Consider the following 27,672-nt stretch of genomic DNA (forward strand, 5'->3'; position numbering starts at 1 on the left):
CACACGCTAGTAAAGTAATGCTCAAAATTCTCTAAGCCAGGCTTCACCAATACGTGAACCGAGAACTTCCAGATATTCAAGCTGGTTTTAGAAAAGGCAGAGGAACCAGAGATCAAATTGCCAATATCCGCTGGATCATCAAAAAAGCAAGAGAGTTACAGAAAAACATCTATTTCTGCTTTATTGACTACGCCAAAGCCTTTGACTGTGTGGATCACAATAAACTGTGGAAAATTCTGAAGGAGGTGGGAATACCAGACCACCTGACCTGCCTCTTGAGAAACCTGTATGCAGATCAGGAAGCAACAGTTAGAACTGGACATGGAACAACTGACTGGTTCCAAATAGGAAAAGGAGGACATCAAGGCTGTATATTGTCACCCGCTTATTTAACTTATATGCAGAGTACATCATGAGAAACGCTGGGCTGGAAGAAGCACAAGCTTGAATCAAGATTGCTGGGAGAAATATCAATAACCTCAGATATGCAGATGACACCACCCTTATGGCCGAAAGTGAAGAGGAACTAAAAAGCCTTTTGATGAAAGTGAAAGAGGAGAGTGAAAAAGTTGGCTTAAAGCTCAACATTCAGAAAATTAAGATCATGGCATCTGGTCCCATCCCTTCATGGGAAATAGATGGGGAGACAGTGGAAACAGTGTCAGACTTTATTTTTTTGGGCTCCAAAATCACTGCAGATGGTGACTGCAGCCATGAAATTAGAAGACGCTTACTCCTTGGAAGGAAAGTTATGACCAACCTAGATAGCATATTAAAAAGCAGAGACATTATTTTGCTAACAAAGGTCCGTCTGGTCAAGGCTATGGTTTTTCCAGTGGTCATGTATGGATGTGAGAGTTGGACTGTGAAGAAAGCTGAGTGCTGAAAAATTGATGCTTTTGAACTGTGGTGTTGGAGCAGACTCTTGAGAGTCCCTTGGATTGCAAGGAGATCCAGCCAGTCCATCCTAAAGGAGATCAGTCCTGGGTGTTCATTGGAAGGACTGATGCTGAAGCTGAAAATCCAATACTTTGGCCACCTCATGTGAAGAGTTGACTCATGGAAAAGACGCTGATGCTGGGAGGGATTGGGGGCAGGAGGAGAAGGGGATGACAGAGGATGAGATGGCTGGATGGCATCACTGACTCGATGGGCATGAGTTTGAGTAAACTCTGGGAGTTTTTGATGGACAGGGAGGCCTGGCGTGCTGCGATTCATGGGGTTGCAAAGAGTCGGATACGACTGAGCGACTGAACTGAACTGAACTGAGTTACTCTTCTGCTGCTGAGTCCTGTGACTACTAGAAGAGTATCGAAACCAGGTCTGGTACAATGCCAAGAGGAATAAGTGTGTATATATAAATATATTTTTTGATTTTTTAATCAAAGCAGTTTTATTTAAATAAACAAGAGAATATAAAATTCTTAAATTCATTTACAATTCCCCAGAAATTTTCCACAGATAGGTGTGAGGTATGCTTCTACTATGTTTTATTTTTATTTTTAATTGGAGGATAATTGCTTTAAAGTATATTTTATTTTTATTTTGTTTATTGAGTTATTCTGACTTTGAGAAAAAGAAAACGAGACCCCAGATCCTATGGCTCCAGTTAAAAAGTCTGCAGTGCTTCCTGACTATTGTCATATCCCGGCACACACATCAGTATTAACTAGAGACATAAGGACCGACAACTTCTTGGGTCTGGAGGTAGTCCCAGGGTGGCCCATACAGGCCCTGCTCAGCTAATCTTACCATGAGCTCAGAAGAAGATAACACCTCTGAAGCCCATCAGAATGATCTGAGGGAAAAAAGAACATGAGGGAGAGTGGGAGCCGCTGAAGAATGGCGTTAAGTCACAGCCCTCTTCAGAGGGGAAGGAGTCTGGGATGTGACCTCACCTCCCACGGAGAACACACACTAAGCAGAAAGCATTATGTGATTTAACATAGATTCATAACAAAGTCTTATCACATTAATAAGACATAAGTAGGTGGCTATTATTACCAAGGTCAGATGTGTTCAACAAAAAAAATAGACCTTTGATTAAGAAAGAAAAAAAACCACTGTGAGTTAAAGCATCTATTTTTAAGGGAATTTTAAAGTTTTTCTAAAGTTATCTTTCCTTTAGAAAGGAAAATTCTCCTCTGATCAATCCTCTTTTTTTTTTTAAACTAAAGGTAACAAGAAATGAAAGAACGTGGCTCATAAAAATTTCAGAAGCGCTTCATGTCAGTTACAGACTTCACAAAGGGGTGATGTCTTACCTTCTTGTTCTCCCTGTCCTCCAGAGTTTCAAGGTCCCCTTTCAACTTCTGACTCTCTTTCAGGGCTGCATCACGACCCTTCACTGCTTGTGAAAGCTCCTCTTCATTCTTTTCGAGAAGGGATTTCACCTGAGCAGAAAAGAAAGAAACGATAACAAATGACTTTCCCAAAGCACAATCAGCAGTTAGAACGTCCTGCGCTTAAGTCGCTCAGTCTTGTCCGACTCTTTATGACCCCATCGACTGTTAGCCTGCCGGGCTTCTCTTCCATGGGGATTCTCCAGGCTAGAATACTGGAGTGGGTTGCCATGTCCTCCCCTCCAGGGGATCTTCCCAATTCAGGGATTAAACCCAGGTCTCCCTCATTGCAGGTGGATTCTTTACCATCTGAGTCATCAGGGAAGCTCTGGTTAGAATAAGACACAGTAATTTAGAAGCCAAATTTAAAATGTTTAATTAAATATGCTTATCTATAACTGCAAATAAAAACTAGCTCTAGTAGCTGTTTTTCCCCTTAAAACTACAAAGGAAAAAAAAATCTGTTAATAAACATGGGCAAATCTCTAATACATATGTCAATATGAAAAGCCTGGAATGAGGGATAAGGGAGATAAGACTATGATTAGGATGGCTATTGTATGGCACAAGGAACTCTTCTCAGTACTCTGTAATGACTTATATGGGAAAAGAGTGGATGTATGTATAACTGATTCACTTAGTACACCAGAAACTAACATAACACTGAAAATCAACTATATACCAACAAAACCTTTAAAATACTAAACAAACAAACACACCAAAAAACCCTCTGATGGTAAGCCGAAAACTGGGGGAGAAATTGGTTATCACAGAATTTGAAAATATGATGTAAATTAACATAATACATAATAAAAGCAGATGAGTAAGTATCAAATAGTGTCAAGAAAATAGTTATAAAAGTGTTCTAAATAGCGTTCTAATCCTAATTAAAAGTATTACGATTTTACATCCCTGAAACACTTTCAGTGTATCTACACAATCACTTCAGATCATCATACTATCTTAAATACTACTCTTAAAAAAAAAAAAAGATTTTATCTTGAAATAATTATAGACTCACAGGATGTTACAAAATTAGTGACAGTCCCCCCGCACTCTTCACCCTGCTTCTAATAATGACATCTTTACACCTTCACAATCTTACATGATTGTTAGTCAGATTAACTGGACTACAAAAGTTACAATTTTCACCATTTTTTAACCTGCATTCATCTGTGTATGCACACATACATATAACTCTACATAATCTGATCCCACGCACAGATTCCAGTGACCACCACCATAGTCAAGATACAGAACTGCCCCACTGCCACAAAGAGCTCACTTGTACTATTTCTTTGGGTTCATGTCCTCCCCAAATCCATTCCATACTCCTTGGCAACCACTAACTTGTTATCTATCTTTATTGTTTTTGTCATTTCAAGAATGTCATTTTAAATACTTATTACTTATACAAAAATAATTACTTATACAAAAATGAACATTTTTAAAAACAGCCATACTGGGATATAGCTGACATACAGTAAGTTGTGTACATTTAACATGTACAATTTGAAATATGTATAAGCTCTTAAAATCATCATCACAATAATGAACAATTTCCATTAACAACTTCCCCTACGCCTTTTAGTAATCAACCCCATTCTCTCTCTCCCTGTTCCTACATGTCCACCCAAGGCCTCCACTGGCCTATTTTCTGTCACAATAAATTCATTTTTATTTCCTAGAATTTTATATAAATGAGGTATTTTATGTACAGTAAGTCCCCTACATACAAATGAGCTCTAAGAACGTGTTCATAAGTTCAATTTGTTTTTAAGTCCAACTGTTAGTCTGGGTACCCAACTAACACAACCAGCTATGCAGTACTGTACTTTAATAGGTTTATAATACTCTTCAGACAATACATAAAGAACAAGCAAACAAAAATACTTCTAACCTTACAGTATAGTGCCTTGAAAAGCACAGTAGAACAGCAGCTGATTGGCATCAAGTGAACAGGTGAGAACTGGCTGGAAGAGGGAGTGGAGGTGGGGGATGGTTAAGAGCTACAGGCTCATCAGCAAGAGGAGACAGAGGGCAAGGTGCAGTCTCACTCATGCCTGGCACAGACGGCACAGGTTCTGGTTGTGTGCTCGATTCATTTCCAGCGACCCTCTTGAAAAAATGATCCAGTGACATCTGGGTAGTGTCAGTCACTCAGTCGTATCTGACTTTTTGTGATCCCATGGGCTGTAGCCCGGCAGGCTCCTCTTTTCACGGGATTCTCCAGGCAAGAATACTGGAGTGGGTTGCCATTCCCTTCTCCAGAGGATCTTACCGAACCAGGGATTGAACACAGGTCTCCTGCATTGTAGGCAGACTCTTTACCGTCTGAACTACAGGGTCATAGCTCTTTGGTAGCACTGGACTCTTTGGTAGCACAGCCACGAAATTAAAAGATGCTTGCTCCTTGGAAGAAAAGTTATGCCCAAGTTAGACAGCATATTAAAAAGCAGAGACATTACTTTGCCAACAAAGGCCCTTCTAGTCAAGTTATAGTTTTTCTAGTAGTCATGTATAGATGTGAGAGATGGAATAATAAAGAAAGCTGAGCACCGAAGAATTGATGCTTTTGAACTGTGGTGTTGTTGAAGACTCTTGAGAGTCCCTTGGACTACACGGAGATCCAACTAGCCCATCCTAAAGGAAATCAGTCCTGAATATTCACTGGAAGGACTGATGCTGAAGCTGCTACTCCAATACTTTGCGTCTGGCCACCTGACGCGAAGAACTGACTCATTGGAAAAGACCCCGACACTGGGAAAGACTGAAGGCAGGAGGAAAAGGGCACAACAGAGGATGAGACAGTTGGATGGCATCACCGACTCATGAGACATGAGTTTGAGTAAACTCCGGGAGTTGGTGATGGATCGGAGGCCTGGCGTGCTGCAGTTCACGGGGTCGCAAAGAGTCAGACACAACTGAGCAACTAAACTGGACTGAACTGGACTGTATTCTGAACAGCTGCTGCAGACTTCAAGTACTAGTCTATATTCAAACCCTGTGCTGCCTCAAATAGAACTAACCTTCATGACTGGACACGTGAACGCAAGTTTGAAAGTTCACAACTTAAAGATTTGTATGTAGGGGATGTACTATACTCATTTTTGAATGGTTTGTTTTACTCAGCACAGTTAAGATTCACTCAGTCTTCTGCATGTATCAATAGTTCTTCCTTCCTGTTGCTGAAGAGTATTCTGCTAGACATGTGAGTTGTTCCAGTTTCCTGTTCTATTCAGTTGCTCACTCGTGTCCGACTCTTTGCAACACTATGGACTGCAGTATGCCAGGCTTCCCTGTCCTTCACCATCTCCTGGAGCTTGCTCAAACTCATGTCCATTGAGTCAGTGATGCCATCCAACCATCTGGTCCTCTGTTGCCCCCTTCTCCTGCCTTCAATCTTTCCCAACATCTGGGTCTTTTCCAATGAGTAGGCTCTTCACATCAGGCAGCCAAAGTATTGAAGCTTCAACATCAGTCCTTCCAATGAATATTCAGGGTTGATTACGTTTAGGATCAACTGGTTTGATCTCCTTGCAGTCCAAGGGACTCTCAAGAATCTTCTCCAATACCACAGTTTGAAGGCATCAATTCTTTGGCATTCAGCCTTTTTTATTGTCCAGCTCTCACACCTGTACATGACTGCTGGAAAAAACAAAGCTTTAACTATACAGATCTTTGTTGGCCAAGTGATTTCTCTTCTTTTTAATATGCTGTCTAGGTTTGTCACTGCTTTTTTTCCAAGGAAAAAGCGTCTTTTAATTTCATGGCTGCAGTCACCATTTGTAGTGATTCTGGAGCCCAAGAAAATAAAGTCTGTCACTGTTTGCCCATCTATTTGCCATGAAGTGATAGTTTTAAGCTATTACAAATAGAACTGCTTTGAGCAGTTGTATACAAATCTTTGTGTAGATATAAACTTTCATTTATCTTTGGTAAATACATAGGGGTGGAAGAGATAGGTCATATGGTAGTAATATGTTTCATTTGAAAAAAAAAATTGGCTGCACCAGGTCTTAGTTATGGCATGTGGGATCTAGTTCCCTGACCAGGGATGGAACCCGGCGCCCCTGTACTGGGATTGCAGAATCTTAGCCACTGGATCACCAGAGAAGTCCCCTGTTTCACTTTTAAAGAAACTACCAAACTACTTTCCAAAAATGGCTGATTTCACACTCCCTTCAACAATGTATGAGAGCTCCTCCATATCTTCACTAACACCGGTACAATCAGTTTTTCAATGTTAAACATTCTACTAGTATGTGGTGGGCTTCCCTGGTGGCGCTAGTGGTAGAGAATCCGCCTGCTAAGGCAGGAGATGCAAGAGATGCGGATTGATCCCTGGGTCCAGAAGATCCCCTGAAGGTGAAAGTGAAAGTGTTAGTCGCTCAGTCGTGTCTGGCTTTTTGTGACTCCATAGACTGTAGTCCTCACCAGGCTCTCCTGTCCATGGAATTCTCCAGGCGAGAATACTGGAGTGGACCACCATTTCCTTCTTCAGGGGATCTTCTTGACCCTGGGATCAAACCTGGGTCTCTCACATTATAGGCAGATTCTTTACTGTCTGGTAACCCACTCTAGTATTCTTGCCTGGAAAATTCCATGGGCAGAGAAGCCTGGGGGGTATAGTTCATGGGGTCATAAAGAGTCAGACGTGACTGAACACACACCCACACCAGTGTGAGGCAGTATTTCTCTGTGGTGTTAATTTGCATTTCCCTGATGCCTGATGTTTAACATCTTTTCAAGTTCTTATTTATATCCACGTATCTTTTTACTGAAATATATGTTCAAATACTTTGCCTCTTCTTTTTCCAAACTGCTTCCTTCTTACTGAGTTTTGTGATTTTAATAAATTCTGGAGACAACACTTTCATCACATATGTGATTTGCAATTGTTTCTTCTCCCAGCCTGTAGCTTATCTCATTTTCTTAACAATGTCTTTGAAGAGCATAAGCTGTCATTTATCTTTTTGCCTTCCCTTATGGATCATGCTTTTGATGTCAAATCTAAGAAATCTTTGTGTAATTCAAGATTACAAAGCTTTCCTCCAATGTTTTCTTCTGGAAGTTTTAAAGTTTTAGGTTTTACCTTTAGGGTTCTCATCCATTTTAATTTTTATATACGGTAAGAGGTACAGATCAAAGGTATTTTGTTTTTTGTTTTTGCATGTGACACACAATTGCTTCAGCACCGCTTGCTGAAAAGACCATCCTTTGTCCACTTTTGCTTTTGTTGAAAATAAAATGTGCATAAAATTATTCAAGATAGGTATCACATTCACATTATTTTTAAGATACAAAAGGATACAGTGAAAAATCTCCCAGCCACCCAGTTTCCTTTCTTGAAAATAACATTGCCAATTTATTACCATTCATTTTAGAGATACTCTTCGCAAAGGTGAACACATGTATATATTCTTCATCCTCCCAACCCTTTTGCACACAAAAAGTGAAATATTTTATGCACTCTTCTGAACCTTGTTTTAACCTACGTTAAGATATTTATATATCTTATATTTAAAATCTGAAGATATTTATATATCTTATGTATCTGAAGATATATATATAAAATATATATTTGTATATCTTAATGCATCTTATATATTGTGTGTGTGTGCTAAGTCCCTTCAGTCATGTCCGACTCTCTGCGACCTTACTGACTGTAGGCCACCAGGCTCCTCTGTGAAAAAGTGAAACTGTTAGTCACTCAATAGTGTTTGATTTTTGTGTTGCGACCCCATGGATCGTGCCTGCCAGGCTCCTCTGTCCATGGAATTCTCCAGGCAAGAATACTGGACTGGGTATAGCCATTCCCTTCTCCAGGGGATCCTCCCAACCCAGGGATCAGACCCAGGGATCGAATCTGGGTCTCCTGCATTGCAGGCAGATTCTTTACCATCTGAGCCACCAGGGAAGCCCAAGAAATAAAAGTAAATAAAGCCAAATTGTCCTTTGTGGGAAGAGGGCACTCCAAACATCAACAAAGAATGCCTTTTCCCCACATCTCCCTCAACATTATACTTCCCTATAACTTTTAATGTGTAACATTTAAAATACTTTTTCTGTAGGGATCTAAGCATGGTACAAAAGATGCTAACTTAGACGTTTTGAAAACCTATTGAATGGGAAAAATACATTAAGAAGAATATAGTTTTTACAGTTTTACCACTGTTTATATAAATATGAAACGGCCGCTATCTAAAGTACTTAACAAAAATATCTAAACAGTAGTCAACTCTAAGACAAGTTAGAGTACTTTCTGTTTTTAAATAGGAAACATAGATAGATACTCTGGTAAGTTTTTTGGGGGAAATATATGCCAGCATCCAAGATATTAGGGCTCCTATTTATGTACTTCTACTTTAAAAATCAGCCTTTATCCAAACATTTTACTGTAAATGTTAAGATTATTAACACACTAATTTTTAAGAAATAGAAAATTAGATTTAAAAAATCTCAATGGTTAGTGTTAAGCCTAATTGGACATTTCTGTGTCCAAAAGAAAAATTAAGTATAAGATAGCCAGAATGATGGTTTCAATCTACATTAGTCTATCCTGTTTGAGAAGAAGTTTGTTTCCTTGTTACTACGCACATCTCTAAACTTTATCTCTCTAGACGTTACTACTTTTCTTCATTGTTGTATAAATCTGAAATTTCGTTATGATTTCTGGTCTTCACTTACCGAATCTCGATTAAGAAAATTTGGTGACTCATCATTTATTAATGGTCTTGAGGCAAGAATGTCTATTTTACCTTCTAGTCTTCCCTCCATGGTTTTAATGGCATTCAAAAGAGTCTTTAGAGAGATCCTAGAGTCGCCAATCTCCTGAGAAGACCTCACAGAAGCCAGGGTGGGTGCAAAGGTCACACGGCGTGTGGAGTTCGGCGCGACACTGGGCAAACCAACCGAGGAAGTCCGCTCCTTCACACTGTTTCCAGGAGGCCTGTAGCTTTCAAGGAATCTCGAAGAAGCAGGCCTCTCTGGAGATTTCCTTCTTCTTGGAGGCATCACCAATTGAGAAAAACAAATCAACTAAACCTAGGATTATTTCTCAATGAGCGCCCCGTTAACTGTGAGAAGCAACACAATGTTTTAAACAAAGCTGTGATGGAAAATATACTTAAAAATGTGTCCTTTGCTTTCAGAATGAAAAAAAAATACCAGAATGAAGTACGTCCTGGTGAAGAAAGAAAGCGTATCTAACGAAGCCCCCTTTACCAGTGAAGTCAGATGGTCAGAACGTTAGCAGCATTCCATCTGAAGACACATTCTAGTTCCTCGGTTACCAGAGGTATAACACACACAAACGTTACGGACACAGACATTACACATGCTAACACTGAGTGTTACGAATTAAAAATAAACAGATAATGTGGTAAACTGTCAATCACTGAAATGAATCACTTTTTTTTACTAACACATATTCCTGGATTGTTTTCTTCACTAAATGCTTTATATCCTAAATGTTTATTTGCCTAATTTTCTCTTCATCTGTTAAAGTATTATGTGACTTATTACAGGTTTTCAGTCTCAATAGCCACGATGCAGACAAGTAAGCACCTTCACTACTAATACCTCTTTCAAGTGCGCTGTTGTGGGTCTTGCTGGCACCAAGTTCTGTCTTTGCCTATAACTAAAAAATCAAAGATACTTGTTCCTCGCACTGGCCAAAAGTTTTAAGGCTCACATCAAAGAAACCTACTTTCTCTATGAACAACATGATTCTTGATGCTTTCATCATAATAATGCTCCTTAAGGATGCTCCCAATACAATCTATTTTGTTTCTGAAAGCCATAATCTTCTATAATAAAATCTACTGAGGACATTCCTAATCCTCCAGTTAGAGCATAAGCAAGCTGAATGTCCCGATCCTGATTCTGGCATCTTTCTGAAACCCTCTAGGATGAAGCAGAACTTTGTACATAGAGGGTGTTTTAAAAAATGTCTGTTGCACAGTGAGAGCACAGTGAGAGAATATTCATCTGCCTGGGATTGTATGGTGAGGTGGGGACAAAGGCCTGTTTCTTAAAAGCTAATGAAAACATAAAAGCAATCTGTTTTGTAGCTATTAATCACACCTGAGCATATTTGCCTTCTAGTGCCTTATTCAACTTGCGTAGATGGTCATTCTGTGAACTGGTTTCAGTAAGAGAATGCAGTTGTTCTTCTAGCTGCTTAACTTTTGTCTAGAGGAAAAATAATAGAAGAGCAATAAAATGAGCCTTGCTGATGAAATATACAGATATATACACTCAAAAAAAGTAAAAAACAAAACAAAAGCCAAGAATTTGGGGGGAAAAATCACAGCAAATTCTTAAGAAAGCAATCCTACATTTTCAATGATTCTATGTCAACTAAAATAGTTACTTTGACAAATAAAAGTAGGCCATAGCCATATACAAGTACTGAGATAACTTATTTGGTTTATAGCACTTATGGAAACTCCAAATTAACACGGTTCATGAACAGTGAGACTTTGTGGGCAATGTATTTCCATTTCTATTTCAAAGGAATTGTGGTATCTAGCACTCTGAAACCTGAGTATAAATAATTAGAATTGCCAGTATGTAAGGAGGAGACAGAATCTTGTGTTTTACCAACAGAGAATTACAAAAGCTGAATTAACAGAATTCTTATAGGCTGAATTATACTTGAAAACAAATTCATAAAGCTGACTATTCATATCTTTAAAGATGATGATTATTTGGGGGAAGGTGCATGTTAAGTTGCTCCAGTTGGTCCAACTCTGTGGGATCCTATGGACCTCCACCAGGCTCCTCTGTCCACGGGATTCTCCACGAGCAAGAATACTGGAGTGGGCTGCCATTTCTCCTCCAACCCAGAGACTGAATCCTAGTCTCTCACTTCTCCTGCATTGGCAGGCAGGGTCTTTACCACTAGTGCCACCTGGAAGCCCCACTTGGGGAAGTCAATCATTAATATTTATGTACAAATCTCCAAATTGTGTATTTCTCTATGTTTTCTTCCTTATTTCCAATCCTCTCATACAAATCAACATTACTGAGCCTATCTCTGAATCAGAAAAAGTTTCATCCAAAAATTTTAAGTAAATTTCTTCCTCTCTTGGAATCTTTTATTTCCCACCTGTGAAGGGCATACTCCTCTTGGTTGTAGCTACTGATCATTTTCAGGAACTGTTAAAATTTGAGGGCTAATATTAACTTTTTTGGGAAAGGCTACATGAGAACACATTTTGTCTCAGGAAATCCCTCCTGTTCTATCAGCAGCATCCTCCTTTCTCTCATCTTTGCCTGGTTCTGTTTCTCTTTTCCACAGTGTACAGTATAAAACAACTTTACACATGGACATCACCAAATGGTCAATACCGAAGTCAGACTGATTACATTCTTTGTAGCCAAAGATGGAGAAGCTGTAGACAGTCACCATAAACAAGACCTGGAGCTGACTGTGGCTCACATCATTAGCGTCTCATAGCAAAATTCAGACTTAAAACAAACTGGGAAAAACACTAGGCCAGCCCAGGTATGACTTAAGTCAAATCCCCTATGAATACACAGCGGTGGTGATGAATAGATTCAAGGGGCTAGATCTAGTAAGCAGAGTGCCTGAAGAACTATGGACAGAGGTCCATAATATTGTACAGAGGCATCGAACAAAACCATCCTAAAAGAAAAGCAAGAAGGCAAAGTGATTGTCTGAGGAGGATTTACAAATAGCTGAAGAGGAAGAGAAGTGAAAAGCAAGGGGGAAAGAGAAAGGTACACCCAACTGAATGTAGAGCTCCACAGAATACAAGGAGAGATAGCAGGCCTTCTTCAATGAACAACGCAAAGAAAAAGAGGAAAACAGAAGGGGAAAGACTAGAGATCTCTTCAAGAAAATTGGATATATCAAAGAAATATTTCATCCAAAAATGGGCACAACAAAGGACAGAAATGGTGAAGACCTAATAAAAGCAGAAGAGATCAAGAAGAGAGGGAAAGAATACAGAGAACTGTACAAAAAAGATCTTAATGACCCAGATAACCACAATGGTGTGGTCAGTCACCCAAAGCCAGAAAAAAACCTATAAACCTAGTGGAGCTGATCAAATTCCAGCAGAGCTTTAAGATGACGCTATCAAAGTGCTGCACTCAACGTGTTAGCAAGTTTGGAAAACCAAGCAGTGGCCACAGGACTGGAAAAGGTCAATTCTCATCCCAATTCCCAAGAAAGGCAGTACTGAAGAGTGTTCAAAACACTGGACAACTGCACTCATCTCTCATGCTAGTAAGGTTATGGCTCAAAATCCTACATGCTAGGATTCAGCATTGCATGAACTGAGAACTTCCAGATGTCCAAGCTGGATATAGAAAAGACAGAGGAACCAGAGATCAAATTGCCAACATTTGCTGGATCATAGAAAAAGCAAGGGAATTCCAGAAAAACATTTACCTCTGTTTCATTGACAATACTAAAGCCTTTGACTGTGTGGATCATAACAAACTGTGGAAAACTCTTAAAGAGGTGGGAATACCAGATCATCTTACCTGTCTCCTGAGAAACCTATATGCTGGTCAAGAAGCCAAAGTGAGAACCCTGCATGGAACAACTGACTGGTTCAGGACTGAGAAAGGAGGATGACAGGGCTGTTTACTGTCACCTGTCTATGTAACTTACACACAGAGCACATCATATATGAGTTATGCCAGGCTGGGTGAGTTACAGGCTGGAAACAAGACTGCCGGGAGAAATATCAACAGCCTCAGATACGCGAACGATACCACCCTAGTGGCAGAAAGCAAAGAGGAACTAAAGAGTCTCTTGATGCGGGTGAAGGATGAGAGTGAAAAAGCCAGTTTAAAACTAAATGTTAAAAAAACTTAAGATCATGGCATCTGGTCCCATCACTTCATGGCAATTAGAAGGGGAAAAAGTGGAAGCAGTGACAGATTTTCTCTTCTTGGGCTCCAAAATCACTGCGGATGGTAACCGCAGCCATGAAATTAAAGAAGCTTGGTCCTTGGAAGAAAAGCTATGACAAACCTAGACAGTGTATTCAAAAGCAGAGACATCACTTTGCTGACAAAGGTCCATATAGTCAAAGCTTGGGTTTTTCCAGTAAGACATGTGCAGATGTGAGAGCTGGACCATAAAGAACTCTGAATGACAAAAAAGTTTATGCTTTCAAACTGTCATGATGCAGAAGACTCTTAACAGCCCTTGGACAGCAAGGGGATCAAACCAGTTGATCCTAAACTAAAGGACATTAACCCTGAATATTCACTGGAAGGACTAATGCTGAAGCTCAATACTTTGGGCCACCAAATGCGAACTGCTGACTAATTGGAAAACACCTTGATGCTGGGAAAGACTGAAGGCAGAAGGAGAAAAGGGTGACAGGATGAGATGGCTGGATGGCATCACCAATGCAGTGGACATGAACTTGGGCAAACTCTGGGAACTGGTGGGGCACAGGGAAGCCGGCATGCTGCGGTCCATGGGGTCATGAAGAGTAAACATGGCTTGGCGACTGAACAGCAACACAGTATAAAACACGTTGTGTGGCTCCCCGTTAAAACAGTATAAAACACGTTGTGTGGCTCCCCGTTAAAACAGTATAAAACACGTTGTGTGGCTCCCCGTTAAAACAGTATAAAACACGTTGTGTGGCTCCCCGTTAAAACAGTATAAAACACGTTGTGTGGCTCCCCGTTAAAACAGTATAAAACACGTTGTGTGGCTCCCCGTTAAGCGGTTTCCACTTAAGGTTCAGAATTAGGATGGCTGCCCCTAAAGGTGTGTTTTGATGTAACAATTATTCTCATTTTAAATACAAGCAAACTGCTGATAATCTTAGAATTCAGTGGAAAAGTACTGATAAACACTCAAAGAATTTTAAATTTGCCTCTCTTCAAGCAAAACACACATTATTTTTGTGTGTAATTTTCCTCAGGTAATTACCCTACCCCCAGCCTCGAGGTACTCAATAAAATGCTCTGAAATTTGTTAGATGGCTTATTCGCATCTATAAGCCACTTTAGTTTTTGCAGTGGGTCTCTTTTTCAAAAGGATCTTTAATTCAGGACATTCAAATGGGGAAGAACATAGAAGCAAATAAATCCTGCTACCCTCAGAGATCTGATGCGTCTATGTCATTAAATCCATGAAAAATAGCTTCCATAGCTAGCTTATTAGGCAGTCTCAAAAAAAGCAGTATTTAGGTCAAGGTCATTTCCTCCTATTATTTCAAATGATCTATATATAGAGATGTATTTTTAAAAATTGAGGTACAGCTGATTTACAATATTATGTAAGTTTCAAATGTGCAACACAGTGATTCACAATTTTTGAAGATTATACTCCATTTAGTTATTATGCAATATTGGCTACATTTCATGTGATATACACTGTATCTTTGTAGCTTATTTTATGCATAGTAGTCTGTACCACTTAATTTCTTACCCCACTATTGCCTGTTATATATATTTTAGAATATAAAACTATGAAAATGTAACAGCAGTTAGGACCCCATGCTTCCAGTGCACGGGCACAGGTTCGACCCCACATACTGCACAGGACAGAACCAAACAGAAAAGAAACGGTGAGACACCTGAGACACCGAAGAAAAACTTAGTCTCATGTGTTTATAGTGCAAGCATTCTAAATGAATGCTATTAAGAAATTTCCTAGGATTTTTTTTTCAGTACGTATGATAAACTAGAAATTAAGTAGGACAAGCCTATACTGTTAGCTCCTTCATAGTTTAGATTGAGTTTCATAACGGAAACAACCTGAACTGCCAAAGTTACGTATTTTGACTTGAAATATGATAATATAGTCATAAGACTGATAACTTCAGCACAGCACTCTTAATAATATTCATATAATTCCATGCAGCAATTCAAGCCAAAGAAGCATTAACACAACAAACAACATGGGTGAATCTCTCAATTATAATGCTGGGTGAAAGAAACAAGACACAAAAAGTATATTCTGTTACAATTATATAAAGTTCAAAGCAGGTAAAACTGATCTGGCTAAAGAAGTCAAGATGATGGAGAGTAAGGTGGGAGCCTGACTGCAGAAGGTTACGGAATGAGTTTTGGGGACATTCCGTTTCTTACTCTGAGGGCCGGTCACACGGACACCTTTACTTTGTGAAAATTCCCTAGCTGTTCCTTGTGTACTTCTCTTTATGTCATGGCTTAGTGAGATTTACTAAAACAAAACTCTTACACAACCTTTAAGTTAAGATCATAAAAGCAGCTGCCTATGATAAGGGGCCAAGTAGCTAACATAATATTGGAATGCAGCTGGTGTAAGAGTGATGTGACTGACGGTAGATTGGTGAGCATAAAGCACTAACTGACATACGTTTAAAGACAAGGAAAAAGGTGATAGAAATCTTTCAGACCTATATAGTAACAGCCCATCTATCCATCACTCAGCATAAAAAGAATAAAACATACAAATATACCTCTGTGTAGCCTAATCCAACAAATCTCTTCCTGCCATCCTAGAGTTTACTACTATCCTGAATTTGGTGTTTATCATTCCTATTCCTTTAAAATAATTTTACTATAAATGTATCCCTAAACATCCATGGACAGAGGATCCTGGCGGGCCACAGTCCTACAGCCTCGGGTCACGAAGAGTCAGACACAACTGAGTGACTAACACTTTCACTTTTAAAACATCATGTAGTATCATTTTATGAGATTCATCTACTTTATAAGATTCATAACACTGTCATTCTACATTCTCTTATACAGACTGCTTTATAAACTTTCAGGAGAAATTTGAGAGAATCTAGTAAAATTCAATCTATGTACACCCTGAACGCATGGTAAGTCACTTCAGTCGTGTCAGGCTCTTTGTGACCCTGTGGACTGTAGCCCACCAGGCTCCTCTGTCCATCGGATTCTCCGGGCAAGAACACTGGAGGGCGTTGCCATTTCCTTCTCCAGGGGATCTTCCTGACCCAGGGATTGAACCTGTGTCTCTTATGTCTCCTGCACTGGCAGGCTACAACCCAGTAATTCTCCTAATAATTACAGTTAGAGACTCTTTGGATGTGAGTACAAAGACAAGTATAAGAATTTATCATCATATATATGGAATTTAGAAAGATGGTAACGATAACCCTATATGCAAAACAGAAAAAGAGACACAGAAATACAGAACAGACTTTTGAACTCTGTGGGAGAAGGTGAGGGTGGGATGTTTCAAAAGAACAGCATGTATACTATCTATGGTGAAACAGATCACCAGCCCAGGTGGGATGCATGAGACAAGTGCTCCGGCCTGGTGCACTGGGAAGACCCAGAGGAATCGGGTGGAGAGGGAGATGGGAGGGGGGATCGGGATGGGGAATAAGTGTAAATCTATGGCTGATTCATATCAATGTATGACAAAACCCACTGAAATGTTGTGAAGCAATTAGCCTCCAACTAATAAAAAAATTAAAAAAAAAAAAAAAGTTGGACACACAGTAAAAAAAAAAAAAAAAAAAGAATTTATCATACAAGCATTGTTTGTAAGCAACTGAAAACTGCCTAAATATCCATCAACATAAAGGATAAATACATTTGGACATATTTAGACAATGTAACAGTATACAGCACCAAATATCAAATCAAAATCAAGTTTGAATGCAAGGCAGCAGTTTCTGACAGTCTATATTAACACCTGAAACCCAGTATTTATATTATTAGTTTAAAAATGCAATCTCTTATCTAATATGGTTGATACATAATATTTTAATTAATTATAATCCAATTGAGAGAAAACAAACTATTTTGATTATGTTTAGTATGCAGCTCTTTCTTTAGATTACCTGGCAAGAATAATGTATCATTTACAATAGCCAAGACATAAAAGCAACCAAAATGTCCATCAACAGATGAATAAAGAAAATGGTGCATGCATACACACACACACACACACACACACACACACAATGGAATATTGCTCAGTCATAAAAAGAGCAAAATAATGCCATTTGTAGCAACATGGATCACCCTAGAGATCAAACTAAGTGAAGTCAAACAGAAAAAGAAAAATAACATAGATATTTATATGTGGACTCTGAAATATGATATGAAAGTGAAAGTCACTTGGTTGTGTTCGACTCTTTGAGAACCCATGGACTGTAGCCTGCCAGGCTCCTTTGTCCATGGCATTATCCAGGCAAGAATACTGTAGTGGGTAGCCTTCCCCTTCTCCAAGGATCTTCCCAACTCAGGGATCGAACCCAGGTATCCCACATTGCAGGCAGGCTCTCTACCGTCTGAGCCAAATATGATATAAATGACATTATTTAGAAAACAGAAACAGACTCACAGGTATTAAAAACACACACACACAAAAAAAAAACTTATGGTTACCAAAAGGGAAAGTGAAGGAGGTGGCTAAATTAGGAGTTTGGGATGGGAGGTGGCAAGCTATTGTGTATAAAACAGATAAACAACAAGGTCCCACTGTACAGAAGAGGGAACTATATTCAGTATCTTGTAATAAAGTATAATGGAATATAACATGAAAAAGAATATGCATGTATAACTGAATCACTCTGTTGCACACAGAAAGTAACACACGACTGTAAATTAACTGTATTTCAATTAAAAAGAGTAATTAATGTGCTATCCGGGCTTCCCTGGTGGCTCAGGCGTGATGACTTAGCAACAACACCGCCACCACCAATATGCTATATAAGAGCACTTTCCCTTGGGCTGATGAGATCAGTATCTTTGTAGTGTTTCAGCACAAAGCTTGACATAAAAACACCAGTGGCTGATTCATATCAATGTATGACAAAACCCACTGAAATGTTGTGAAGTAATTAGCCTCCAACTAATAAAAAAAAAAAAAAAACACCAGTGAATCAATAGCTTCAAAAGTGTTTCAGCTTTCAAAGACTATCAAAACACTTTGGCCCTTATTATAGGAATATAGGCAGAAAAAATGCACGTATTTTCCTTAAGATTATAAGGATAATCTCAAACATGTAACTGAGGTTTAAAATGTTAGATAAGTAACATCAGACTCACTAACAAACCTTAAAATGTAATCCACACCCAGAAAAGGTTTGGCTTCAAGTTGCCTATGAGTATTTGTGATTTTTCTCACACACATAAAAATATACTTCATTTCTCCTGGGAAAGCTAAAAGAAGGTCAATATTCTGGGCCACAGCTTCTATGAGAACATTAGTTTCACAAAGGAGAAAGTTCTTTTGTGCCTGTAATAATCTAAATATCCAGCCTGCTACAGTCTTTTCTAGTGAGAAAGTAATTGAGAGAGGTGTGTTTCCCCAGCTCACTTCATAGGTAAGATGAAACTCAAGAAAATTAAGACTTGTGCAAGATTACACAAGTATAGATTATACTTAAATGTATCATTGCCTCCAGAAAATATTAATTAAAAGCATGCAAATAGTGGTCAAACAGCTCTCCTGCTGTTTCTGAGCTGGATCATGTCTGCTAACCCAATGGCTAAGTCCCTTGAATAGATGAGATTAACACTGAGGTGCGTGGCAAGCCTCTAGTGAGATTACTTATTCTATCAGCTCTATAGCTGCCAAGCCTAACCGGACATTGCTTCATAGCATTCAGTCCAGTGCTCAACTATGGCTGCACATTGGAATCACTGGGGAGTTTTAAAAAGTATTGAAGCCTATATAATGTACTCTTTGAGATTCTGATTTAATTGCTCTGGAGTGCAAGCCTTTTCATGGGGATTCTTCCCCTTTTATTTTGAAAATGTTTAAACATACAGACACCTGCCATCCAAATGTAGCCATTCACATTCTTATACTCACTTATCATATATCCATCTATCACTTCTTCTATGTATGTAAAAAACTAATTTTTCTAATGATTCATTTGAAAGTAAATGGCAGACATCATACACTTCCCAGCATGAGGTGGTTTTAAGATTCCCCAGAGGACTCTACTGTGTAGCTGAAGCTAAGAACCATTAATTCAGACTTCAGTGTTTCTACCAAAGTTGGTTTAAGGCAGACTTAATCATATTAGTGGCAAGTTTCCTGCTCTGTGGATACTACAGAGGCAAAACCCACATTAAATTAAAGAACAGTGGAATTAAAGAACAGGGGATTAAAGAATCATCTTATGCATTCAAGTCAATTCCATTGCCTTGAGACCTAATTTCCAGGATTATTTCTTTTTAGGAATGTTAGAGAAATTCAGCAAAAAAGAAAACATATGTGATAAAAACCAAGATGGTGGAGTAGGACAACACTGAGCTCATCTACCCTTACAAATAAATCAAAAATACATCTGTATGTGGAGCAGCTCTCGTTAAAAACAAATGAACCTGGAGAAAGATGTCTACAACCAAGGCTGTAAAGAAAGACAAACACAGCTTGGTAGGAAGGGAGACGTGATCAGGTCAGGATTTGTGCCCCTAGTAGAGACACAGAAAAAAAAAGCGCTATCACAGGATCAGAGATCCTCCCTGGGGATTTGGGGGCTCATGCCACATATTAGGAATCTCAGTTCTGGGGACCAACACTGGAAAGATGAGTCCCATTAGCTGATTTGAAAATCAGTGGGCCGTACCAGAGAGTTGTAAGGAACAGACCCCACTCCTAAAGAGCACACGCAGGCTTGCTTACTCCCAGGAACAAGGCAGAGGAAACCAACGGAAATTAGCCTGGGGCCAGGAGCCGAGCCCACACCAGACGCCAGCTCCAGACCCTCTTGCTCTGGAGCAGCTCCCCACTAGGGCAAAGGCTGGCACTGTCAGGGCGAGTGAGCAACTGGGGGAGATGGAGCCGATCAAACCCAGCGCTGTGCCTGAAGAGGGGGAGGGTAACCACAACCAGGGTGTGTCAAAGTGGGGGCGGGGGCCGAAACTGCAACTCTGACGTGTGGGGACCGCCCCAGCCCGCAGGCTCCTGCTCCTCCCTCCAGCCCCAAAGCAGCTCCACACCAGCGTGAAGGCTGTTGCTGTGGGCGGGGGGAGGAGCGCACACAACGCGTCACGGACCAGGGATGTATTGAGGCGTCTTTTGTTACCTGGACGTTACTGACCAGGGGCGCTGCAACAAAATGGCAATGAGGACACACTTATCAGTAATCACCTTACAAATCAATGCATTAAAGCTCCAATCAAAAGATACAGGGCAGTTGACTGGATAAAAATCAAGACCCATTTATATGCTGTCTGCAAGAGACTCACCTCAGAGACACACACACACACACAGTGAGAGGATGGAAAGACAGTTCATGTAAATGGAAGAGGAAAAAAAGGTGAAGTAGCAGATAAAGTAGACTTTAAAACAAAGTCTGTAACAAAAGACAAACAGCACTATATAATGACAAAGGGATGCACAGAAGAATTGGATTTATGTTCACTAACATACATATGCCTAAATAGATACATCTAAATAGGAGCATCTAAATATATAAAGCCAATATTAATGGCCATAAAGGGAGAGAATGACAACAGGACAATCACAGTACAGGACTTTTAACACCCCTCTTGGATCAGCGCACAGATTTATCCAGAGTCCATGGGGTCGCAAAGAGCCGGACACAACTGAGTGAACTGTGTTTGGAAAACTGGACCACTAACTTATGCCATTTATAAAAGTTAACTTGAAATGGATTAGACTTGAACGTAACACTTGAAACCATAAAACTCCTAGAAGATAAAACTCCTAGAACACACTTTGACGTATATTATAGCAATCTTTCTTGGAATCTGTCTCTTAAGGAAAAGGAAACAAAAGCAAAAATAAACAAAGAGAGACATAATTGAGCTTGAAAGCCTTAGGACAGCAAAGAAAACCAGTGACAAAATGAAAAGACAACCTACCAGATAGGAGAAAATGCTTTCAAATGTTATGACTGATAAGTGGTTAATATTCTAACCATATAAACAGTTCATACAATTCAATATAAAAAATCCCAAACAACCAAATTTTTAAAATGATCAGAAAACCTGAATAGACATTTTCCCAGTGAAGACATACTGAGGACCAACAGGCACATGAAAAGGTGCTCAACACTGCTTATCATCAGGGAAATGCAAATCGAAACCACAATGAGATATCACCTCACACCTGTCAGAATGTGACATCAAAAGACCACAAATAACAAACGTTGACAAGGATATGGAGAAAAGATAACCCGAGTGCAATGCTGGTGGGAATGTAAATTGTGGTATAGTGGTGCCTCAAAAAACTAAAAGTAGAACTAACATACAATCTAGAAATTCCACCAGAGTATGTATGTTAAGAAAATGAAAATACTAATTCAAAAAGACATAGGCAGTGTTCAGAGCAGAACTATTTACAATAGCCAAGATACAGAAGCAACCTAAAGGCCTATCAACAGACAACTGCATCAAGATATGGCACACACACAGACACACACACAGACACAGACACACAGACACAGACACAGACACACAGACACACACACCAGACACAGACACACACACAGACACATAGACACAGACACACAGACACAGACACACAGACACACACACAGACACAGACAGACACACACACAGACACACACACGAACACAGTCAGACACACACACACACAGATATACACAGACACAGTCAGACACACACAGACACACACACAGACAGACACACACAGACACAGACACACACACACAGACACACACAGACACACACACAGACACACACACACAGACACACACAGACACAGACACACATACAGACAGACACACAGACAGACACAGACATACAGACAGATACACACACACAGATACACACAGACATACAGATACACACACACACACAGACACACACACACACATAGACACACACACACACATAGACACGAATATAGACACGAACACACACACACACACAGACACACACACACACAGAGCAGGGTATTACTCAGTCATAAAAAAGAATGAGATCTTGCCATTGCAATAATATGGATGGACCTGAAAGATGCTGTACTTAGTGAAATAAGTTAGACAAATAACTGTATGTTAGCACTTATATCTAAAACCTAAAGAATCTGAAGAATCAAAGGAATGAAAATAACAAAACAGAGACAGACCAATAAATACAGAGAATAAACTAGTGGTTTTCAGTGGGGAGAGGGATGGTAGAAGGGGCAAGACAGCAGTGAGGGATTAAGAGATACAAACTACCATGGATAAAATAAGCTATAAGAATCTGTTGTTCAGCACAGGAAATATTGCCAATATTTTATAATAACTTTATAGAGTATGATCTATAAAAATACTGAATCACTGCTGTATACTCAAAGCTAACATAATATTGGAAATCAACAGAACTTCAATAAAAAGAGACAGACCATAGGCTTTCTACACTGGCAGCAAATGACTATGCATAAAATAATTATAATAAAGTTTCATTCTGTCACAGAATGAACCTTGGGATCACACTTTTAGGTTTCAGCATTATTTTATAAGTGTATAAATAGAGGTCAGCTGGATTTGAATAAGGGACCAAGCTTACGGAGGTTTAAAAACTTGTCCAAAGTTACAGAATTGGTAAATGACCAAGCTAGGTTCTCTTCAAAGTCCAGCAATATTTAGCTTCACAACTGGCATTAGAAAATTAGAAAAAAAAAAAAAAACAGAAAATGAAATCTCATACCTGAAGTTTTCCCTTTTCATAGGCCAGTTTATTTTTACTGTCAGTAATTTTTCCCAAGACGTTTTCCACCTGTTGTTGGGCAAGCTAATAAAACAAACACAGGTATCAGTATCTCTAGACATAGAATAAGTAATCATTTTTCTTCTTAAATAAGCATTTATACCCTTACTATTTCCACAGTGATGAAGCCAGGATTCATATTTATTTGCCCCTGCTGCCCCTTTGTCCTTCTTTAGGCAGCTGATCATAGTGTAATATGCAACACATGTATGTGTGTTAATCGCTCAGCTGTGTTCAACTCTTTGCAGCCCCATGGGCTGTAGTCCACCAGGTTCCTCTGTCTGTGGAATTCTCCAGACAAGAATACTGGAATGGGTTGCCATGTCCTTCTCCAGGGGATCTTCCTGACCCAGAGATCAAACCCAGGTCTCTCTTCCACATTGCAGGCAGACTCTTTACTGTCTGAGCCACCCAGGAAGCCCTGCAACACACAGGGAAACTTCTAATAGAAGTATGAGTGCCTTAAGAGTCACAGAGTTTGTTTTTGTTTCCTATCTCTATTTTTGTTACATAAATTATCCCTTTGTAGTTGCGATCTAAGCCAGATGTGGATGGTTTTATTAGTGGTTACAGATATGCAGTTTGAGGATTACATGCAGTCAGCCCTCTGTATCCATAGGGTTCCATATCCACTAGTTCAACCAACTGCGGATGGAAAATATATGAGAAAAAAATAATTTCCAGTTAGTTCCAAAAAGCAAAACTTGAATTTGCCACATATGGGCAACTGACAACTCCTTATAATAGCATTACATCATGCTAGGTATTATATGCAATCTAGAGATGATTTAAAGTATATGGAAGGATGTCTAGAATATATGCAAATATACCATTTTATATAAGAGACTCCAGTATCCACAGATTTTGGTATCTGTGCGGGTCCTGGAACTAATCCTCCATGGATACTGAGGGATAACTGTAGCTCCTTAAGAAAATGGTCACAACCACTTGGACAAGAGAAGACACTTCAGTTACCATAGTTAAAAGGCAGTGAGGAAAAAAAAACTGAAAAAGCAAAATAAATGCTTGTTGGAAACATTATTTGACAAAGTACTCAACACAATGTTACCTAGGAAAAACATTACTGAAGCCTCCATATTTCACGAAATTACATTTTTAATCATTAAAAACAGCTTTAATAATGACAGTTATTTTTTTCCTTTTTCCTCAGAGGAAATAGGTATATTTCCTATTTCCTCAGAGGAAATAGGTATATATAAATAGGTATATATTTCCTTGTCAGAGGAAATAAGTATAAAATAGATTCTCTTGATTACATTTTGGACCTTACTGGTATACTTGAGGAACACTACTAGTGACTGAAGATGGAAATTTTCACCTTCCACAATCAGTTTCACTGTTATATCTTAATAACAGAAAACACTGATATTTGCCATTAAGTGAAAATCATCTTCATAAGTTCATGGTAGGGATAATACACACATTCTTAATCACAGAGGCTAACTAGCTGCACTATGGATCATTGGCAGTTAATTTTGAGTTCAAAGTCTTGTTAATGTTAGTAAATATCCTATACTGACAAAATCATTATTTCTGGCTTATATTTGCTTAATCTGTGAATAACAGAACAAGGCTCCTTTTTAGCATTTAAAGCCAAAGAATTTACATTCAAAAAGTTTTAAAGATAAAAACATATATGTTGGGATATTAATTTATACAAGAGACGTTCCTCACTGTCTTCAACATAGCCAATCTGTGGTGCACTTTATTTCATCTTATATATTGTGAATATTTTCCAAATAAAAGTAAAAACACATTCCAAACTAGATTACTATATAACATGCAGCTCATTTTTTCCTCTGTTCAAATATTTTCATGATAGCATATTAAGAGATCACATTAGTCTGAAACACTGTCTTCTTCTTGGTAGTTGCCTCGACTAGAAGAATTAAGCCATTTCAGACATTCTAGGCTTAAAAAAAAAAGATGGAAAAATTATAGTGACTAGTTCTACTATAAAATTATGTACATTCAATATAAAAATGTATACCCAATATTAGGGATCAGTGGGTTACTAACTAGTATGGCCATCTAGGCATTTGTCACATTAGATCAATATTTATTTCATACTTATTTATATATATTCATACTTTCAGTTTTTTAAAGTTTCACTTTTAATCACTGTGTGTTGCTCCCACCAAGGCAATTTTTTTTAAAGCATTAAGACCAATTAAGTATCAGTTACAAAGTAACCTAACAGAAATGTAGACTGCTAGCAATAAATAGAAGGCTAGTAATGATATATTATCATAACATTAATTTTTTTTTGTCTATGGAAGACATACCGTCCTCCTTTAACGCAACATTTTAGAAACTATGATCTAAAAAATGTAAAATCATCCCACAAATGAACATTTGGGGCTATGTTTTGATCAAGTCTTCAGCAGAAAATATATCACAAGGATGGCCAATAACACTACAAAAACAAAGCTACACCATATAACTATTGAAATAACAGCTTAACTACTTAAAATTTAAAATTCAGTTCCAAGTCCTATAAATCAAGGTGCCCAAAGTATTGCAAAGTGTAGATAAAGCTTATAAAAAATCAAGAGCTAGATTTAACCAAAAATGTGCCATTACACATAAGAACACTCAAAAATACTCTGTGTTCCTGGTATGTTGAAGACTTTTATTTTTTTAAAAGAACTTGGACAGTCTGGGTCTCTTATACAAATTTTTAAAATAATGGCAACTTTTTCTTCAATAAAATTTCCTTTTTTAGGCAAAGGCATAAATAATTCTATTAATCTTTTAAATAAACTTTAGAAATAATGTCCTCCTTTTTTGCTAACATAAGGTAGATGTTAAGGCAGTAATTTAAATTATCATTTAAACAGGCCCTAGACTTAAGAAAACTGATGGGACACCAGAAATTAGAAAGAGACCATTTAAATGAGTGAATATCTCAGATTCTGAGTTGTGGAATGCTGAACTCAAACTATCCTTTGTTTAAATAATCTTAGCAATATACAAGGAACCAGAATGAATTGCTAACATTCATTAGATCACAGAAAAAGCAAAAGAATTCCAGAAAAACATCTATTTCTACTTCATTGACTATGCTAAAGCCTTTAATTGTGTGGATCACAAAAAACTGGAGAATTCTTAAAGAGATGAGAATAGCAGACCACCTCACCTGCCTCTTAAGAAACCTACATGCAGGTCAAGAAGCAACAGTTAGAACTGGACATGAACAACAGACTGGTTTAAAATTGGGAAAGGAGTACGTCAAGGTTGCACATTGTCACCCTGTTTATTTAACTTATATGCACAGTACATCATGCTACATGCCAGGCTGGATGAAGCACAAGCTGGCATCAAGATTGCCAGGAGAAATATCAGTAACTTCAGATATGCAGATGACACCACCCTTAGGGCAGAAAGCAAAGAGGAACTAAAGAGCCACTTAATGAAAGTGAAAGAGGAGAGTGAACAAGTTGGCTTAAAACTCAATATTCAGAAAACCAAGATCATGGCATCTGGTCCCCTCACTTCATGGCAAATAGATGGGGAAACAATGAAAACAGTGACAGACTTTATTTTCTTGAGCTCCAAAATCACTGCAGATGGTGACTGCAGCCATGAAAATAAAAGACACTTGCTCCTTGGAAGAAAAGCTATGACCAACCTAGACAGCATATTAAAAAGAAGAGAAATCACTTGGCTGACAAAGGTCTGTATAGTTAAAGCTATGGTTTTTCCAATAGTCATGTATGGATGTGAGAGCTGGACAATAAAAAAAGGCTGAATGCCAAAGAAGCAATGCCTTTGAACTGTGGTGTTGGAGAAGACTCTTCAGAGACCCTTGGACAGCAAGGAGATCAAACCAGTCAATTCTAAAGGAAATCAACCCTGAATATTCTTTGGAAGGACTGATCCTGAAGCCGAAGCTCCAATACTTTGGCCACCTGATGTGAAGAGCCAACTCATCGGAAAAGACCCTGATGCTGGGAAAGACTGAGGGCAGGAGGAGAAGGGGGTGACAGAGGATGAGATGGTTGGATGGCATCACTGACTCAGTAGATAAGAGGTTGAGCAAACTCTTGGGAGGCAGTGAAGGACAGGGAAGCCTGGAGTGCTGCAGTTCATGGGGTCACAAACAGACACGACTTAGCGACTGAACAGCAACAACAAAGCTATTTTACAAGCAGACAGGTAAGTAAGAATTTTATTCTATTAACAACCAGTATGACATGGGCCCATGCAGATGGAACCGATTCTGTCACCCTCACAAGTGTACACTGAGTAAATGTCATCCGAGTTTTAAGAACTAATATATTTAATACATTGTTTAATTTCAAGTCATTAAAATCCTAGTTGTATATGGAAATAATTCTGTTTCTTTCTGGAGCTACCACTTGAAAATGTATGTTTAAAATACCAACAAAAAGTGAGGAGACTAGTCATTTAATTTGAACCCAGAACAGTAAACTTCCCACATTTGGATCTTTTCTCACTGTGGTTCCCTTCATGATGGCCTGTGGTAATGGACTTAACTTACGCCGTCATTCATAGGAACTCACTTGTGGTTGTCAAAGGGGCGTAGGGAGCGTGTGAGGGATGGAGGGGAGTTTGGGGTTAGCTGATACACGCTATTATATACAGGACGGACAAACACCAAGGTCCTACTGTC

The 27,672-nt window shown here is 38.9% G+C and overlaps 1 protein-coding gene across 5 annotated transcripts in view; it reads right to left on the reverse strand.

The window, feature by feature from the left end:
* CCDC150 (coiled-coil domain containing 150) overlaps positions 1 to 27,672 on the reverse strand; it is a 97,345-nt gene that overhangs the window by 14,265 nt on the left and 55,408 nt on the right. For 4 of the 5 annotated variants that reach the window (XM_043910512.1, XM_043910509.1, XM_043910508.1 and 1 more), the window contains 3 exons: positions 22,956 to 23,039; positions 10,431 to 10,538; positions 2,265 to 2,393 (listed from right to left, as the gene is read on the reverse strand). In XM_043910512.1, the coding sequence (XP_043766447.1) occupies positions 2,265 to 2,393; positions 10,431 to 10,538; positions 22,956 to 23,039 (321 nt within the window). Of the gene's footprint in view, positions 1 to 2,264; positions 2,394 to 9,032; positions 10,409 to 10,430; positions 10,539 to 22,955; positions 23,040 to 27,672 lie in introns of those variants that run through there. The other variant, XM_043910514.1, reaches the window with a different exon arrangement.

The sequence above is a fragment of the Cervus elaphus genome, chromosome 8 (genome assembly GCF_910594005.1).
Source record: "Cervus elaphus chromosome 8, mCerEla1.1, whole genome shotgun sequence".
Lineage (NCBI taxonomy): Eukaryota > Metazoa > Chordata > Mammalia > Artiodactyla > Cervidae > Cervus > Cervus elaphus.